The 19,364-nt window shown below is 45.0% G+C and overlaps 1 protein-coding gene across 12 annotated transcripts in view; it reads left to right on the forward strand.

Moving 5' to 3' along the window:
• The window catches only part of MPDZ (multiple PDZ domain crumbs cell polarity complex component), a 1,044,214-nt gene that overhangs the window by 971,870 nt on the left and 52,980 nt on the right, over positions 1-19,364 (forward strand). For all 12 annotated transcript variants that reach the window (XM_069238948.1, XM_069238974.1, XM_069239000.1 and 9 more), the window contains one exon: positions 15,867-15,971. In XM_069238948.1, coding sequence (XP_069095049.1) covers positions 15,867-15,971 — 105 coding nt within the window. The remainder of the gene's footprint in view (positions 1-15,866; positions 15,972-19,364) is intronic.

Below are 19,364 nucleotides of genomic sequence, written 5' to 3' on the forward strand. Positions count from 1 at the left end.
TGATTTTCAAGCTTTTGCTTTCTTGAGTCACTGCTTTGTCCCCCTCTTTTTTTTCCCCATCTACCACCCTGTCCCCCTGTATCTCTGCTGTCTTTTCTTGTAACCCATGTATCTCCTTGGGAGACCTTTTCTCTCCGTTGGCCATCTTGCTTCCACCTGGCTTGCTGTCCATTTGTCCTGATTTATGGGTGTCTACCCCCAGTCCATTTCTGTGTGCCATAACCATCCCTGCGTCAGTCACATAGACCCCGCACAATAATCTCACTTTGCCCCCGTGTGGTCACGTCGCATCAACTCCAATGGACATCATCACAGCTGCTTTGCATGCCTCTGCACAACCCTTGCCTGGTTCCAAAGTAGGTGCCTGTGCCGGAGCCCGCTGCTTTGCCAGCTGATCCCTCCTGACCATTGCCTCTTGATCACCATGTTGCTTCTTCTGAGCACTTACCGCCTATAACACACTAATTACAGGTTCATGAGAATGTCGTCCCACCCTTTGATCCCCTTTGCCTTGCATCCACAAACGACTCTATTCCTCTCACTCGTTATCGCAAACCAATTCACGTTCTTCCAAGCTTTCGTCCCCATAATCCAATGTTGTCTTATCCACCCCACAGACACCTTCACTCTCCATGGCAGCCTTATCTGCCTTCCTTTGCGGCCTTAAAACATACCTTAGTCCTATATTCTGTGAACTAATACATTTGGGGCCGTCCCCTGCTCTCCGAACCACTCTTCAGATACTGAGCACCTCTTCTTGCCGTGTAATTTGCCGTGGGTAGTACTGTACCCCCTCGCCAGTTGCACAGTTGACGCAATCCTGCGCCTTCCTGAGGCTGTGATCTTGCTGTACAGCTGGCTGTGCTGGCCAAGCATTCTCTTCTTCTCTGGGTCTTGGAGCTGTACCATGATCAAAAAACAACAAGTGATGGGCGGAATGCTGAACAATGTCAAACATTCATCCCCAGTACAGAGATCTGGGCCTAAATCCATCATTTTTTTGCCACGCATGCCATTCCAGTTTGGACCAAGCTATATGCAAATCAGTCTTGACCCTGTTACCAGTGGGAACAGTCCAGCCCGAACTGCCAAGCCAGGTCCTCCCTGGACTGGAAACAAGCATCATAGGACCGGTTTCAGGGTATCACCCTTCATCAGCCAGGCTAGCTTGATTCCAGTGGCATGGGGAGCACGGGACCCACGTCTGGGCATACCCTTCCCACTTAGGGCAACAAATGCAAAAACAAAAAGTGATGGACGGCATGCTGAACAATGTCAAACATTCACCCCAGTACAGAGATCTGGGCCTAAAGCCATCGTTTTTTTTGCCATCCATGCCATTCCAGTTTGGACCCAGCTATATGCAAATCAGTCTTGACCCTGTTGCCAGTGGGAACAGTCCAGCCCGAACTGCCAAGCCAGGTCCTCCCTGGACTGGAAACAAGCATCCTAGGACCAGTTTCAGGGTATCACCCTTCATCAGCCAGGCTAGCTTGATTCCAGTGGCATTCGGAGTACGGGACCCACGTCTGGGCATACCCTTCCCACTTGGGACAACAAATGCAAAAACAGCAAGTGATGGACGGAATGCTGAACAATGTCAAACATTCACCCCCAGTACAGAGATCTGGACCTAAATCCATCGTTTTTTTTGCCACCCATACCATTCCAGTTTGGACCCAGCTATATCCAAATCAGTCTTGACCCTGTTCCCAGTGGGAACAGTCCAGCCCGAACTGCCAAGCCAGGTCCTCCCTGGAATGGAAACAAGCATCCTAGGACCGGTTTCAGGGTATCACCCTTCATCAGCCAGGCTAGCTTGATTCCAGTGGCATGGGGAGCACGGGACCCACGTCTGGGCATACCCTTCCCACTTGGGGCAGCAAATGCAGAAACAACAAGTGATGGACGGAATGCTGAACAATGTCAAACATTCACCCCTAGTACAGAGATCTGGGCCTAAATCCATTGTTTTTTTGCCACCCATGCCATTCCAGTTTGGACCCAGGTATATGCAAATCAGTCTTGACCCTGTTCCCAGTGGGAACAGTCCAGCTCGAACTGCCAAGCCAGGTCCTCCCTGGACTGGAAACAAGCTTCCTAAGACCGGTTTCAGGGTATCACCCTTCATCAGCCAGGCTAGCTTGATTCCAGTGGCATTGGGAGCACGGGACCCATGTCTGGGCATACCCTTCCCACTTGGGGCAATGCAAAAACAACAAGTGATGGACGGAATGCTGAACAATGTCAAACATTCACCCCAGTACAGAGATCTGGGCCTAAATCCATAGTTTTTTTGCCACCCATGCCATTCCAATTTGGACCCAGCTGTATGCAGTCAGTCTTGACCCTGTTCCCAGTGGGAACAGTCCAGCCCGAACTGCCAATGATCCCCCAAGTTCTCTGCAGGTCTGCACCCGTTTACCTGTAGAAGCAAGGCAGTGTCCGGTAGCCTGGCTGCTATTCCATGCCATGCTGGGTGCGGACCCCTCCCCGCCCCAGAAGGTCCTAATTCTGTTGCTTTACCCACCCTTGCTAGTGCCAGGTCACCTTGTGCTGCCCCTGTGCCCTGCCTTTGCCTACCATCCTGAAAGTCAGCTGGCTTACTATCTCCCCTACAGTACACCTCCCATGGGCGCTCTCATACACCCCCTGACAGCACCTATCCTGTTAGTCCATCTCCCACCTCACCACTTCCCTCTCTTCATCCTCCCACTCGCTCCACTCCAGTCCCGCCAACAGCAGGGGCCCTTTAAAGGTGCCTGCTGCCTCTGTGGCCCCCTCACAATGTTCCTTGCCAGCTGCTCCCGCACCTCTAGGGGCACCCCGTCCAATAGCCCATCCCATTTGTAACATGCCTGTACCCCAGGAAGTGCCTGCCCCGTTAAACCTCCTCCTCTCCTTACCGCTACCCTCTGACCCTTAAATGCTACCTGCCACTTCTCCCTGCCCCCTACAAAGTCCTGCTCCACTTGTGCCCCTCTGTGCTCCCCCTTCTCCCTGTCCAGTCCCTTCCAAATGTAATCTGCCCCCTAACTGGCTAGCCACACTCCCTCTATCCCCTCCCAACACTATGGCTTCTGTTTACCCACCATCCCCTTACTTTCATAGGCCACTGTGTTTTTAAATGCAGGCCCCCACGCACCTCCTGCAGGATAGTGTAGTATATATGCATTTGTTTTACTTTTGTTATTTGTTATTTACATTGTTATGTTTTGATACACTGTGTTTATTTTTGTTAATATGGAGTTCGTTTGTCGCGTGGCAATTGGAATCCTCTAGGGTTCTAGAGCCCGAGGAGTGCCGATTCCGGCATTGGCACTTTGGTCTACGTCCTGCGTGTGTGTGCCTCTGCCTGCTGTGGACCCGTAATAAATATACGCATATCTTTCCTGCTTCTTGTATTCAACTTATTTTAAGAAGATACCGGCGAAGCTATACTACATTTGGTACCAGGAGTGGGGTGAAGTCGTGTTCATCGAGGAAAGAAGAAACCTGCGGGTCCACCGACCAGCACTGGCTCACGGCTATTTTTATCTACTTCTGGATGCTGTGTTGAGAGATTATATTCATATATCTCATCGGATTTTTCGTCTCACCGTTTTTTTTTTTCCTTTTCTCGTCTAACTGCTGGATGTTTTCTGTTGTGCGAGCGCTCATTGAGGCTCGAGCGCTGTAGAGGTGTAACGTGCTCAGAAGCTGGAGTTCTGAGTCTGATACGTCACACTGCGTGCTCGCGTTGCCTGGATATCCACGCGCTCTCAGTGGTGACGCCTAAGAGCTACTCGCTCTAGCGTTTGCGTTGCCTGGATACAGTATTGTTGTGCGCGGCGTGTCAGCTGCAGTTTTTTATACACAATCTACAAACCTTGGTGCACATTGCGGCTCAAGTATTGTTGAACAGCTGTTTACTGGAGGTTGATAATCACTACTGAACTACTGCTGGAATGTGACTGTGAGACTATAGATTGTATTTATGCATAGTACATACATACTTAATATTTCCACATAAGAATGATATGCAATACGTCCTGACTTGGAATTTATTTATTTATTATGGCTTCTAATCAGCTAGTCGTTCAACCACCACCATTTTTACCGAAGGGAGGAAAACCAGATATTAAATGGACTGAATGGTTAAGAATTTTTGAGAACTATTTGACTGCAATTGACGCCAATGATTTCCTCCTGCCAGGAAATTAGCTCTTCTTTTCAATCATCTTGGTGTGGCTGGACAACGTGTGTTTGATAATTTGCCTCCTGTTTCTCCTTCCACGGAGGATAGCAGTGGAGGTGATAGTAGTGTGTGGAATGTATATGTTGAAGGGAAAGAAATGATTGGTAAACAATTCTCTGACAAATCGAATGTGTTACTTGAAAGGTTTAATTTCGCAATGTGTAAACAAGCTGTAGATGAATCAGTAGATGAATTTGTTGCCAATTTGCGCGTGCTTGCGGCAAAATGTGATTTTGGCACCAATGTGGATGTACACATCAGAGACCAGTTTGTGTTTCATTGTCATTCAAAAAAAATTCAAGAACGCTTGTTAGCATGTCGCAATCCTTCCTTAGATGAAACTGTTGATATTGCTAAGGCTGTTGAAAGATCCATTGTTACATCCAAGGTAGTGTGTGGGCAAAATGAACACACTAGTATTAATCAAGTGCTTGAGGATACAGAAGTATGTTATGTTAAGGAAAGGGTACCAAGACAAAATAGAAATGTTGTGTCATGTTTCCGATGCGGCTCGCATAGTCACATTAGTAGTAGCCAATATTGCCCTGCTGTAGGTAAGAAGTGCTTAAAATGCAAAAAAATTGGTAATTTTCAAGCTGTTTGCAGACAATTTAATCGTAATTCCAAGTCTATTAATAATGGAATGACAGTGAAAGTTAATAGTTTTCATGCTCAAAATGAAAGCGCAGTTCAAGAATGTACGGATAAATTTTCCTATTTGGTTTTGACCATAGACATTCCTCCAGGTAGAGGAAGAAGTATTACAAACATCAAGGGACCTTTTTGTAAGGCAATTATTGATTCTAAGGAAATTTCCGTTATGGCAGACTCTGGTGCACCGATTACTATATTAGCAGATGTAACTTATCGTAAGTATTGGCCTGCGACTAAGGTGTTACAACAACTAGATATTTGTCCCAAAGCTTTTGGTGATCATGATATTGATCTATTAGGATGTTTTCTTGCTACTTTGTCTATCTTAGGAAGATGCACCGTGACTACAATTTATGTAGCGTTGAATGGCAGAGACATTGTTGAGTGGAAAGATTTGGCGAAATTGGGCATCATCCTTCGCCCTGGATGTGATGACCCAATAATTTTAGGAGACATACCTGTGGATGTAGCTAAATTTAGTGTATACAATATTTCTACTGATTTTGATGTTAAGTCATTTATAGCAAAGTTTCCCAGGGCATTTGCAGACAAAGTAGGCACGGTGAAGGGTTTTGAGCATTGTATTAGAGTCAAAGAGGGTGCCATTCCCATTTCACATAAAGTCAGACCCGTTCCTATCTCAGTAAGAGGACAATTAAAGGATCTGCTAGACAAATTGGTTAAAGATGGCATCATAGCTCCCACAGATTCGTCGGAATGGGTTTCGCCAGTTGTAGTTACAAAAAAAAGGAATGGTGAGTTGAGGCTATGTGTGGACCTCAGGTCCTTAAATAAGAATATTATTGTAGATTGTCATCCTCTTCCACGCATTCAAGTGTTAATTTCTAGTTTAGGTGACTCGAATTTTTTTTCCACTATTGATTTGCGCTCTGCGTACCATCAAATTGCTCATAGTGAGTGTTCTCAAGAACTCACTACATTTATAACTCCTTTTGGGGCTTTCAAATATCTTAGATTGCCTTTTGGTTTAGCGTCGACAGCTAGTGTATTTCAGAAAACGATGGATTCGCTATTTGGTCATCTTAAAAATGTGTGTGCTTTTCAGGATGACATCTTAATACACACTGAGAGCATTGATGAACATAGAATTCTACTTGACAACATTTTTTCTATTCTTGAGAATTGTGGTATGACTATTAAAGGTGAGAAATGCAAATTTATGGTGAAGAGTGTAGAATATTTAGGCCATACTATTTCTGCGGAAGGTATTAGACCCAAACAGGGGAATTTAGAAGCTATAAAGGACGCCCCTTCTCCAACTAACAAAGATGAACTCCGTTCATTCCTTGGTCTATGTGAGTATTATTCACGATTTGTTGATGGATATGCCATGTTAGTACAACCTCTCAGGTTATTATTGAAAAAGGGTAGTAAATTCATCTGGGATGAACAAGCCAGTGGTGCGTTCGCTGCTATTAAGCAAATTGTTTTATCTGCTCCTGCTTTAAAATCTTTCATACCTACAGCGAATTCTTTTATTACAGTGGATGCCAGTTTAAAAGGGTTAGGAGCAGTGTTTGGCCAACGTGTCAATGGTCAGGAACATACAGTTGCTTTTGCGTCCAGGGCTCTTTCTGAGGCTGAGAGCAATTATAGCAACATCGAAAGGGAGGCTCTAGCTTGTGCCTGGGCGGTACATAAATTTAAAACATATATTTGGGGTACTCGTTGCATTTTATATACTGATCACAAACCTCTTGTCTTTCTTTTGGATGGTAATGGCCTTGGAAAAGCTTCTGCCAGATTGGTAAGATTGCTTTCAAAGCTACAAGAGTACAACTTAGACGTTAGGTATTTACCTGGTGGAAAGAATGTTAGAGCAGATTGTCTTTCACGCTTACCTCTGCCACTTTCTCAATCGATTCCTGTTGATGATGACACTGAGTGTGTTGAGTGTACACTAGACATTGTTTCAGTATCGGATGGTTTATTTACCGAGCAAGAATGGCTTTCAGCTATGTCTAATGATGCAATTTTGCCGGTAGTAATTCATCATATCAAGCATGGTTGGCCTAATAGGAAGAAGTATGGAGGCGAATTAAACACATTTTGTCACCTGGCTGCTGAACTTTCTTGCGAAAATGGTATATGCATGAGAGGTTCTCTTTGTGTCCCTCCTAGTATCTTGAGACCCAGATTGATAAAGGCGGCACATGAAGGTCATCTTGGGATTTCAGCCACTTGCAGGAGACTTAAAGAGAAGTACTGGTGGCCTTGTCTTGATAAACATGTAACTGATTTTATTGATAAATGTACTTACTGTGTGGTATCTGATAAGCATTGGATGTGTCATACTAAACCGCTGCATAGCATCCCTCTTCCCGATAATGCTTGGGAAAACTTAGCAATGGACTTCTCAGGTCCTTTTTATTTGTTACCCAAAGACATGAGGTACTTAATTGTCGTCATAGACTATTACTCCAAATGGATATACTATGATTTTGTTGAGCATGCAGACACAGACTCAGTAATTATGTTCTTGTCGCGAGTCTTTAATCTAGAAGGTGCACCTTCTGTGATCGTCACTGATAACGGTGTGCATTTTACTTCTGCCAAAATGGAGAACTTTATGAAAAAATTTAGTATTAGACATTCACGTGTGGCCCTGTATAGTCCTGCCTCTAACGGTTTAGTTGAAAGGGCTAACCGCTTTCTGAAAGAAGGCATTCAGACAGCTATAGCAACCAACTCTAATGTGGTAGAATTTTTGAAAGAGAAAGTCTGGGCATATTTGAACACTCCTCACTCTACAACTGGTTTTTCTCCTTTTGTTCTTCTTAGAGGTAGGAAATCCAGATCTCAGTTAGTGCCAGCCTGGATGTCTTCTTTATGTAACAAAGAGACGAAGGTGGATGTAGAAGTGTTAAAACAAAGAGTTTGTGAAAAACAGAGGATGCAGAAACTTAACTATGATATCAAGAAAAATGTAAAGGATGTTGTACTAAATGTGAATGATTGGGTTTTAATCAAAAAACCTCTTAAAATATGCAAAGGAGAATCAAAATTTTCCCTCCCAGTTAAAATAATCAAAGTTACCAAGACTGCTGTTTTGTTGGAAGGTAAGGGGTGGTGGAACAGAAACTGTGTGGTTCCTATATCCTTACCTCAAACAAAGATTTTCCGAAATGTATATGCAGGGAGGGAAGATGGTGCTAGTCTGGATAGCACATTCTTTGATGGTCCGAAGTTGATTCAGACGGAGATCAGTAGTACAAGTCATGAGGATTGTAGTCATGAAGATGGTAATGTTCCGATTCATATGGAGAACCCTTGTTATAATAGCGACAATACCATTTCAACATCTTTAGTCGTGGAACCTGGACTCAACACCACTTCAACATCATTAGTCGTGGAACCTGTTTACACACGCAGTCACAGACTTGTCAAAATTCCATCCAAGTTTAATGATTTCATGTTAGGTTAAAATATAGTTTACTTGTTCGTTTTGTTTTAAGGAAGGAAGATAATGTAGTATATATGCATTTGTTTTACTTTTGTTATTTGTTATTTACATTGTTATGTTTTGATACACTGTGTTTATTTTTGTTAATATGGAGTTCGTTTGTCGCGTGGCAATTGGAATCCTCTAGGGTTCTAGAGCCCGAGGAATGCCGAGCTCGGCATTGGCACTTTGGTCTACGTCCTGCGTGTGTGTGCCTCTGCCTGCCGTGGACCCGTAATAAATATAAGCATATCTTTCCTGCTTCTTGTATTCAACTTATTTTAAGAAGATACCGGCGAAGCTATACTACAGATAGCCTGTGATGCCTGCTGCTGGTATGCTGCCCCTGACCTGTCACTTGCAGAGAAACCTCTCTTGCTGCCTCTGTGGCTGTCCTGACCAATTTCAGGGGCTTCCTTCCCCTCCCCCCCTTCCACATGCCTCGTATTGAACACGCACAGGGATGGGAATTCCATTACTCGCCCCGCCCACGCGCAGGTGCTCAATGCCACTCTTCTCACATGGGAGCGGCCTCGCATGCCTACCTCACCTTCATCTTGAACGCAGGTGCTGTGAGGCAACATGCCCACCAAGACCGCTGCAGCCACCCAGCCGAGACCCGCCGTGTCGGGCGGCCTCGTAGAGCACCGCCGGCATGTCCAGCTGGCCCGCCTCCTTCAGGAGTTGCAGGGCACTCCGTACTTTGCTGTCCTTGGACATCACCGTTATTTTAAGGTACCGCCATTTTACCACATAAAAACTCCTACACTACTGCCAGCCACTGTGCTAAATTTTAACTAAATGGTGGCTGGCTTAATAAAATGGCCTCCTATATATCCTATAGAGCCCAAGTATTCCAAAAAGAGCCCAACTAAGGCCAGTCAAAACAGAGCAGTTGCTGGACTGCTCCATTCCCCAAATATTCCTGGGGGGCAGGTCTCCCTCTGGTCGGCTGCCCCCAAGACCCATTCTGGGCAAATCACTTAACTCCCTGATTTAGATGTTGCCGAATGGGTTACTCCTTCACAACGGTGATAGATATCCTGTCTGACAAAATCTAAATCCCATTATTTCCTATGGGATTTATGTTTCGGTGGCAGGATATCCGTCACTGTTGTGTCAGAGTAACCTGTCTGCCAATATCCAAATCAAGCCCTTCATCTCCCTAGTCCTAAAGTATTGATGGGTCATTGTGTAATATAATTGGTGGTCACGTAAAGCGCTCCATGACCTTCGAGTCGAGTTCGCTATGTATAACAAAAAAAAAGAAAAATGCAAAGTGCGAGAACTGCAGAGTCACTTGATCGGAACCTCGAGTGTCAACTCAGTGTTCAGTAGCACTGTGCTAGTTAAATATGCCAACTCTTAACTCGTGGATTGACGTTAGAAAACATATGTTTCTAATAAAATGTCTCACGGCATATTGTTGATTTTTTTTATGAAATGAAAATGCAAGCTTACTTCATTCATAAAATAAATCCTGGCTTACTGCCTCTGGACGACAAGTGACCACGGAACACAAGAATACAACTATTTATTTGTTCTTGTCAGATATTGGGAGTGAGAAAGCAACCTATCTTCCTGAAAACTCTGATGAGAAGGAAGTGTTGGCTTTCCGGTGCTGCGGCCAGTAGAATTGTATATTAATTACTAGCAGTATGCTACGTTAACGTTCTCGGTAGAAAGATACTTAGATGTATTCGCTTTGCTGCCACCTAGTGTTTAACCTTTGCACAATATTGCCTGGTTAGAGATGTCAGATAGCTGAGTTCATGTTCAGAGTAAGCTCACTCCAATGCTCTCGTCACTAAGTATAGACCACTTAGTGTGCAAGTCACTGTTTTAAATTTGATTCATTTGAATAGCATTAATTTGCTTTTTTTTAGCTAATCCTTTCTTGCAAGTTTTCTTATTTTAATTTCTTATTCTTTTTTCTCATGGGGTGGCCTCCTGGAAATGCTGTTTCTGATCCCACGCTTTTCTTTTAATACAAAAGATGGGGGACGAGGCTGAGTTGCGCGCACGTCCTCCTTCACTCACTTACTTCTCTTCTGCTGTGACTTGTGAACTTCCTGGCGCATTGTGTTCCCTCACCTTGATACATGTGGTTTTTATTCTGTTGTGCTACATTTTTGGTCGACATTCTTTGCTTGTTGCACAGCCCAATTCCTACCACTCTTCACGCGCATGTTTGTCTTCTCCTGCACACCTCTCAACTCGCTGTCATCTTCATACTTACTCTTTTCTTTATTTCTTCACGGAGTCCCGTTCCTAATCTGTTTTCCCCTCTGTAAGCGCTATTCTTGCACATTGTGCATTTTGAATTGTCACTGGGCACGCTTTCTACACACTTATTTTTTTCACATTATGTGTTAGCTGCATAGCAAGTACGTGTTCTGTAGAGAAAAAAGGGCCTAAGTTACTTTTTGAAGTGTAGTTTTCAGTGGAAATAGTTCAAAGCTGAACTTTTCGTCAAAACAATGCAAAGTATCAGACCCTGCAACTGGCCTCCGACGGTAGATAGCACAGGAAATGCTGCTTTTTAAGGGCGAGCGCAAAGCGCTCCGTCCCCTGTAGTAATCTCTCTTTGGTCTTCTAACCACGCCCATGTCACATCAGTCACTTTTACTGGTTTGTGGGCTTACCTTTTAAAATCCGCTTGCTTTCATTTGTGAAAGGCATGCATACGTCATGCCCTTTCAAGTGTTTAGCCTGCCTACGCAGCACCGGTAAACTACTAAAAACATACGAGGCTTGATGTTTTCAGCTTGGTTTCCGGACTACTTTAACTGTTTTTTTCCACGCAGCTTGATCGCACTGGGGTTTACATAGTACGACCGCGCTCGGTTTTTCCATTTTCAATTTCAGCACGATTGCGCTGCATTTTACATAGTGCAGTCGCACCACATTTTTTTTTCTTTTATTTGTGTGGCAATAAAAGTCTGGATAGGAGTTTACAACGCTAATAGCTCTAACTCGAGCAGATGCGAGACCCGTTGCATTGAAAATGCTTGTTTTATATGGCTTTGTATACATTCTAACATTTTAGAAGAGGCAAATGGGATATTTAACAAAAATAATCGGGCAAATTTATTTCTTCCAGTGACCTCTATTGAAGGAGTACCAATTCCAGGCTGGAGACGAAAAGCCGTTTTTGGATTTAAAAAAATCGGGAGTCTCCTGCCTGAGTCGGGTCAATTTGGTATATATGCCTTATCGTGGTGTTAGAACAATTGAGAGTATAGGCTTTATCTCTAGCCATTACTTGAGGAAGGGCTGTGTGATGACCTTTTCAACATTACTCAGAGAGAAACAGTCAGATCTCTCTTTTCATTCTTTGTTTTTCGTTAAGTACATTAATCCCTTCTTGTTCTGAGACTTGTTCTCACATTTGGATCTTTAGGCAACATAAACGGACCATGTTCGGGTAGACAAAATTACATCTTGTTGTTAACTAAGTTCTTGTGTGACCTTTGCCAGAAGGGTTTTTTTTATAGTTTTTCATCCTTTTTACTGGGTGTTACCTTTCGTTTCTGAGACTTCTCTCTTTGTTTCACATGTTTATTTTTTAACACATTCTTCATTGAGCTCGAAGTTGATTTTATGACCATGCCTTCTTCTTTGCATCATTGGTTGGAATACAAAGCAAAAGCAACTTGATAAAAATAAAAGCAAGGCCAGAAGACAATGATTAGAAAAAAAAAAAAAGAAAATCACACCTAGGTCTTCCTCCTAGTAATGAAAAAGCTGTGGCTAGATTTTTGTTGTGTGGGTTGGCAAATCGTAAAGAACTGTTGCTTTTGCATCTGTTAAAAGCGTTTTCATTTCCTTTGCAATATTGTTAATGATCGTGGTAAACTACAGACAACCGATCAACACTAGATTAAGTTCCATAAACTTAAAAGGGATTTCGTATTAGTTCAGCACCTAACTTGGCCCTGTTCAGATATTCTCCTTTATGGGTGTTCACAAGGGATTCCACTTCGGTTGTTTTAGTTTCCTGGACTCTAGTATTTGTTTGAGTAACCCACCTAATACATTGATACTTTGTTTATGCTTACCCTACCTAATCTATTCCTCTTTCTCTGATCCCAAATCTCCCACACCACAGTGCAACAACTAGCTTCCAAATCTCTAGGATCCCCCGGCTTCCATAACTACAGTGCAGTACATGGCCTATCTATTCTGTGCTGTGGTAGATTTTGGTTAGGACTCAGAGGTGTCCATGTTGCCCTTCAATTGTCAAAACCAAGCACTCTTTCAAATTAAATAAAGGGGCTGTTAGAACTGTTAGGCCCGGCCTTTGTGTGAGCGGCCCAGATGTCATCTGCTGGCACCTATCTTGGGCCAACTGCAAGCGTACTATACCCTTATTCCCAGCAGCCTGAAGGCATTCAGCATCTGAAGAATAACAGATCATCATCTTCCCTTCATCTTACTGGATTAGAGTTATGCTCTGGCATCTTGCTATGAAGGGGTTGAAAGTAAAACGTTTTATGTGGGCACGTTCAGGTTTTTAACTGTTCTCTGAGGTTAGTCTTCTCTTAGGGTGATGTTGTAGGGAGCTCAGTTCTGGTTGCAGTACCCCACCCTATCTTTTGTCTGGTTTTCAGATGCGACTTTGACTGAAGTGCACTGGATTCCTGCTAACTAGATCCCACAGTGTAAATTTTTCTTCCCCAAAACAAGACACCTAGTCACTTTATCCCCAAGTGACAAGGACCTTCAGCACCTCTATAAGTCCCTAGTAAATGGTACCCCTGGTACCTAGGGCCTGGGTATTAAAGAGGGCCCTCAGAGCTGCAGCACAATTTGTGCCACTTTGTGGGACCCAAAAGCGAAAAGAACAGATGATGGACGGAATGCTGAACAATGCAAACATTCACTCCCCAGTCACAAAGATCTGGGTTTAATCCATCATATTTTTTGCCCACCACGCCACCCCCGTTTGGACCCAGCCATATGCAAATCAATCCTGACCCTGCTCCCCATGGGAACAGGTCAGCCCAAACTGCCAGGCCAGGTCCTCACTGTACTTAAACAAGCATTCTGGGATCGGTTTTGAGGTATCACCCCTCATCAGCCAGGCTAGCTTGAATCCAGTGGTGCAGTGAGCACGGGACCCACATATGGGCACACCCTTCCCACTTAGGGTGACAAAAGGGGAACCCAGCACCAACCTTATGCGGACCACCATTGCAGGCTGCATGACAAGGTGCTCCCAAAATTGAATACATGACATGGTACACACTTGTGTGCTATGTCCCCTAAAACACTGCTTGTTATATCTGTAAGTCACCAGACAACAGGCCTTCAGCCCTAAAGCAGTGTGCATTATATTACAAGTGAGGGCATATATGCATGAGCAAATATACCCTACTGTGTCTGTCGATTCTTAGACATAATAATTGTAAAGGGAAGCCATTTTAAATACATGTGATGGACACTTGTCAATACAAGTTCCCCAGCTATGTGATGGCTTCTCTGAACCTAGGGATGTTTGGTATCAAACATCTTGTAATGATAAACCCTCACTGATTCCAGTGATGGATTTATTAATCCATGCACCCAGAGGGCACCTAAGTTGTTCCCTCCTGAAAAACCTACCAACTGCTGGTGAGCTCACTGACCGGTTCTGGCCAACCTGCCACCAACAGACAATAATCTGACCTCCCAGGGTGAAGCCTTGGCTCTCAAGAGGTCGGAAATAAAAACTTGTCCGGTCTGGGGTGTTACCCACCCCTCCCCACAGGGTGACCTGCATTCCAAGACAGGACGTTCAAAGAAGCCCACCACCTTTGGGATGCAGATCCGGCCTTCCTCAGAGGAAGATGCCAACCTCCTTCCGCAGGGCTCATCTGGCACCTGGGCAGGCGGGAAAATTAGCTATGAAAGAGGCGTGTCACACTTCCAGACTGGGAACACCCCTAGGGTGACCAGCCTGAAGTGGACACAACTTAGGAAATCCACCATCTTGCATGTGGTGGAAATTAGGATGTCTGGACAGTATGATGGCCACTCCCCACAGGATCTCGTCATCTAGGGGGTGTAGTGACCCCAAGAGTAGGTAGCCCATTGGCTACAATCCTTCACTCACCCTAAATTGAGTATTTAGGGGACCCCTGATAACAGATCATCAGATATTCGCTGGACCCAAAAGAACAAGTGGACAAAAAGACTGCTGAACCTGAGAACCGAGGAGCGCAACTGCCTTTGCGCCAACCCTGCTGGCCTGCTGCACCTGACCTTCGAGGAACAACTGACCTGTCCTGCCTCTGCAACCTCCAAGAAATGGGGAGAGCTGCTAGTGCTTTGCCATCTGCCAGGAGGAATGCCCTTGGAGTAGAGAAGCTGATCCAGGCACCCAAGAAAGACCTGAGAGGACCAGGACTGCCAGAAACCAGACGCCGGACATCACCACTGCACCCAAGCCGCTTAGCATGTGCTGATTTTGGCTATCGGTGTCAGCCTGGTCCCCAGGCCCTCCAGAATAGGAGCCCACTTTGTGCTCGCACACTGTGGACTTCACAACGCATCTGCAGACCCCCTTGCAACCGCAAGTGACCATGAGACAAAGACCTGACGCCCTAAGACACCTCTGCACCCGTCTGCCCAGGACCCAGGCAAAAAGAACCAAGGGTATCCCCACGTCTCCCCACCTTGTCAGACCTGAGCCCACTCGATGGCTTGGTCGGACTGGGCCCCCAGTCCACACCTGCAGAGTGTTTTTGCGGGCTCACCTGCAACCATGTGGAACTCCAATACCAGACCCAATGCCAGAAAACACCCCTGCACCTGTGCCAAGTGGACTGACTGTGTCCCCACGTGCTCATGGGTTGAGTCCCCCTGTGGGTTTCCCTGGACTATCCTTCCAGTCCATCCACGCAGCAACTTTGTAACCCGGACCAATCTCCATAGGCTTGAATGGGACACCTGACGCCCTAACACACCAGAGCATCCCAAGGTGACATGCTGGTGTGGCCTTAGACCTTGCCCCAAACTCACCAGAGGTTGGTCCTGTATGTCTACCTGGTTTGCCATCTTTGTTTTCCTCCATAGGATTGCACTGCAGCTTCCTGAAAAATGCACTGTCTACTTTTAAAAGCTCTAAAAATTCATAAGTTGAAAAGTACTCATCTGACTGCGGTGATCTTGGTATCAACGTTATTTAAAAAGTATGTGTTATTATTTATAAATTGGGGTTCGGTTTCTTCACTTACTGCATGAGTGTATGCCTTACATGCTTGGCACTACCCTTTAATATACCTAACTGCTTGACCACTCTACCCAAAAAGAGAGCATTTGGGTTGTCATTTGTGCCTCTGTGATACTTCTGGGGTTTGCTTGGACCCTATGCACAGTGTACCTCATTTTGGTCCACTATATAAAGAGCCAGCTTCCTACAGATTTGCTTAAAAAATCACCTGGTAATTTGGTGTTAGGCTGATTGTGAGATGTTTTAAGTAACAATGAATTTCTTCTCTCTCTTATATCCTTGTTTCCTCATCCAAGGTGGGAGATCGGATTGTCAGTATCTGCGGAACATCAACGGATGGCATGACCCATTCCCAGGCTGTTGGAATATTGAAGAATGCCACTGGCTTTATCCAACTGCAGGTAACCTATACCCCTATAGTGATAATTGATCCAATTATGAAGCAGTTTGCAGCATTAAGACTTAAGGCAGGCTTGCAAAGCATGTTGACAAAGTGTCTGAATTCTGACTGTGAAGAGAGTTTCACTGCAATTTTCTTTAGCCCTAGATTTTTCAAAGTGCATGATTTGCCATGGAAACAAACTGTTTTTGGTATTTGGTTATTATGCCAGTAACGTAAACCTCCCACTTGGTAGTCACATTGTCATCATTGAGAAGATGTAGGTCCCACTGCTGTGTCCTTTACAGTGACTAATAGCAGAAGAGAAAAGTGCCATTGACAAATACAGTATGCCTTTATTTATACTGTATATCATGCAAATTTAACAATCCCTAGAACACAGGAAAATATTAAACACTTCTCTTACCTCCTCTCATCCACATTGTCCCAAATAAATCTTAGAAAATAAATGTGTGAATTATGGCACTTTCTTCAATTAGATTTCAGAAAAGACAATATAAACGTTTCATAACAGGTACTGTACTTTGGATTAGACAGGTGCTAATAGAATGTTTATGTGGGAAATATCAAGCAGACAAAACAGACCAAGGCATAGAGTAAATTTCTATACCTGAAGGAAGATAAGTACTTTTTGAAGGAATACATGTTTGATTTAGTCAAACATACCATGAGGTGTGAGTAAATGCAGTGTTTCCTTCTCCTATACATTAACAAGGTATAAGTATGTTCACTCTTAACTCAAAGAGATCTTTTAATATTGAGCTTTACAAGCTTAAAAGGTGTGATTGTTGAAGCTTAATTCATGTCTGCCAATTTTAGAAGTGCAGTCCTATATTCCTATGGCCATGCCCTCAACCTGCTTGGAACAACTCTTGTCTTACACATTTTCTACCGTCCTAACTTCTTTATATCTTCATTACAATTGACATAAATTCTGCTAAGAGAGTCATCTTTCATTTCCATGCAAATCCGCCAGCAGCCTCAATTTGCTGGTCCTGTCATCTTACTGAGGTGTCATAGGAAGAGCAAAACATTCTTTTGGTAATCCTGCAGGCCAGCATTATTCCTCTCAAGTTTCATATTTGTCCAATTTTAGTCTTTTCTCCATGAAACTTCTTACACTCTGCATAATTTGCAAAGTTTTAACTTAAACTATGCAAAACTATGGACTGATGTATCCATTTCTGATTCTGCGTACATTATGCTGATCACCAAAAGGGTGACCGTAATTTCTCCCCTCCCCACCCCCTTCAGTTATGAAGTTGTGGCGCCAACTTAAAGCCAACCCTATAAAATCATCTCCTTTTACCTTAAGACTTCTCCTGTCCTCCCAATTCCTTAAGCTTTCAAACATTCTGCAGCACACGTCTGGTCAAAGCCACAGAAATCTACCCCAGCTTCTTTTCCTGTTTGAATTCTCCACAGGCATCAAACTGGATCAGGAAGATTTTTGTGAGCAGAACCACGGTGTGCTGATAGGTGGTGTCAGTCAGCTCCGCCTCTGCCTTTGGCATCGTCCACACCAAAAAGCACATCACGCGGTCCTATAAAGGTGCCATCTAGGTGTGCTGATGTCAGTTCTTTCCTTTATATGCCAGCTGGCGCTTTTTGACTGGCCTTTATTCGAATTTTGTCTAACCTTTTTAGAGATATTTTCTCCTGGTGTATCAGAGGATGTCTTCTAGGAAGGTAGGTTTCAAGCCCTGTGGATCCTGTCATCGGACGATGTCTGTGTATGGTTTCTCCCCGTACCATGGCTACGAAGGAGGGAGATTCTTATGCTATGGTGGTGGTGAGGGTGGCAGAGGTCCTGGATCTTCAATTCCCTTGGTGACCGTGAAGACTAATCTCGTGACAGCGATACGGCAAAAGGGAGCTTCCACCTAGGAACCCCTGCTCCTGTTCAGTGATGCCCTCAATGATGTCCTACTGGTTACTGGTCAAAGCCCAGCACAAGGGCTCAAAAGAACAGGACGATTGTCCGCCGCGAATGCCCCACACCTGGGGACCCAAGTTTCCTGCTGCAGCACCCCACACCTGAGAACTTAATGTTCCAGGCCTCTACCTCCCGAGGCGCATTCTCTACCGCTCCCCCGATAGGGAATCAAAAAAGTTAGATTAATTTGGAAAGATTATGTTTTTTCACCAGCCTTGCATTGGGGTCACCTCATGCCTTTTGGGCTGTTTCCACACGCTGTGGGATATGGTTGCTGCCACAGGTCCTGACGGAGGCCCGGGCTGCACTCTCTGAGGCTGTTGCCGATGGGAGAGACACAGCAAAGTTCACAATACGTTGCAGACTTCACACGATTCTTTAAGCAGAGCGGTTTCCACAGCAGTGGTCCTGACGTGCCACACTTGGCTGAGGACGTCTGGCTTCTCAGGGGATGTCTAGATTTCTTTGATAGACATGCCTTCTATGGCACCCATCGCTTTGGAGTCAAAGCAGACTCAGGCATCGAGCACTTCAAGGATTCTTGTGCTGTGGCCAGGTCGTTAGGCCTCACGTTGGCCCCTTGTGCCCCCCAGTCTGCCTTTTGCCGCTTTGGTGGCCATAGAAGGGGTTACCAACCGTGCCAAATTCCAACCAGCCACCCATCTGCCCAGCCTCTGTGTGACTGAGGGTGTGGGACCCACCAACCTCTTACATCAGGTTGTCAGCGGTATGGTCAGTCTGCCACCAGATAGTCCAAAGGAGCTACTCCCTCACCTTCGATACTCCCCCTCCATCCATGCCACCATCTTACAGTCAGATGATGGAGCATCATTTGTCCCTTCTCCACGTGGAAGTTGCAGCTCTCTTGTCCAAAGGAGGCACAGAGAGGGTTCCAGTGCCAGAAGTAGGCCATGGTTGCTATTCCTGCTAATTTCTTGTCCCCCAGAGACTGGATGGTAGCATTGGACTTGCAGAACGCTTACTTCCACATCCCCCTCCTGCCTGCCCATAGACATTGCTTCCAGTTCACAGTAGGCCACAAGCACTTTCAGTTCACTCTGCTCCCCTTTGGTCTTACTAGTGCCCCTCGGGTGTTCACCAAGGATGGCAGTGGTTGCAGCTCACCGACGAGAGATCAGGGGTTTCTGTCTACTCCTATCTCAGTGACTAGCTGTTAAAGGTGAGTTAGCCCCAGGCTGTCGTCTCTCACCACCAGATTGCGGTAGATCTTCTGTATTCGCTGGGGTTCACTATAAATGTCCCACAGTTACACCGGACTCCATCTCAGACGCTCCCCTTCATCAGAACTTTTCTGGACACAGAGCAGTTTCGGGCTTATCCTCCCAAGATGTGAGTCCAGGATATTCAGGCTATGATACTGATGTTTCAGCATCTATCCTGGATTTCAATGAGAATGACTCTGAGGTTGCTGGGCCTCATTGCGTCCTGCATCCTGCT

The sequence above is a fragment of the Pleurodeles waltl genome, chromosome 1_2, assembly GCF_031143425.1.
Source record: "Pleurodeles waltl isolate 20211129_DDA chromosome 1_2, aPleWal1.hap1.20221129, whole genome shotgun sequence".
Lineage (NCBI taxonomy): Eukaryota > Metazoa > Chordata > Amphibia > Caudata > Salamandridae > Pleurodeles > Pleurodeles waltl.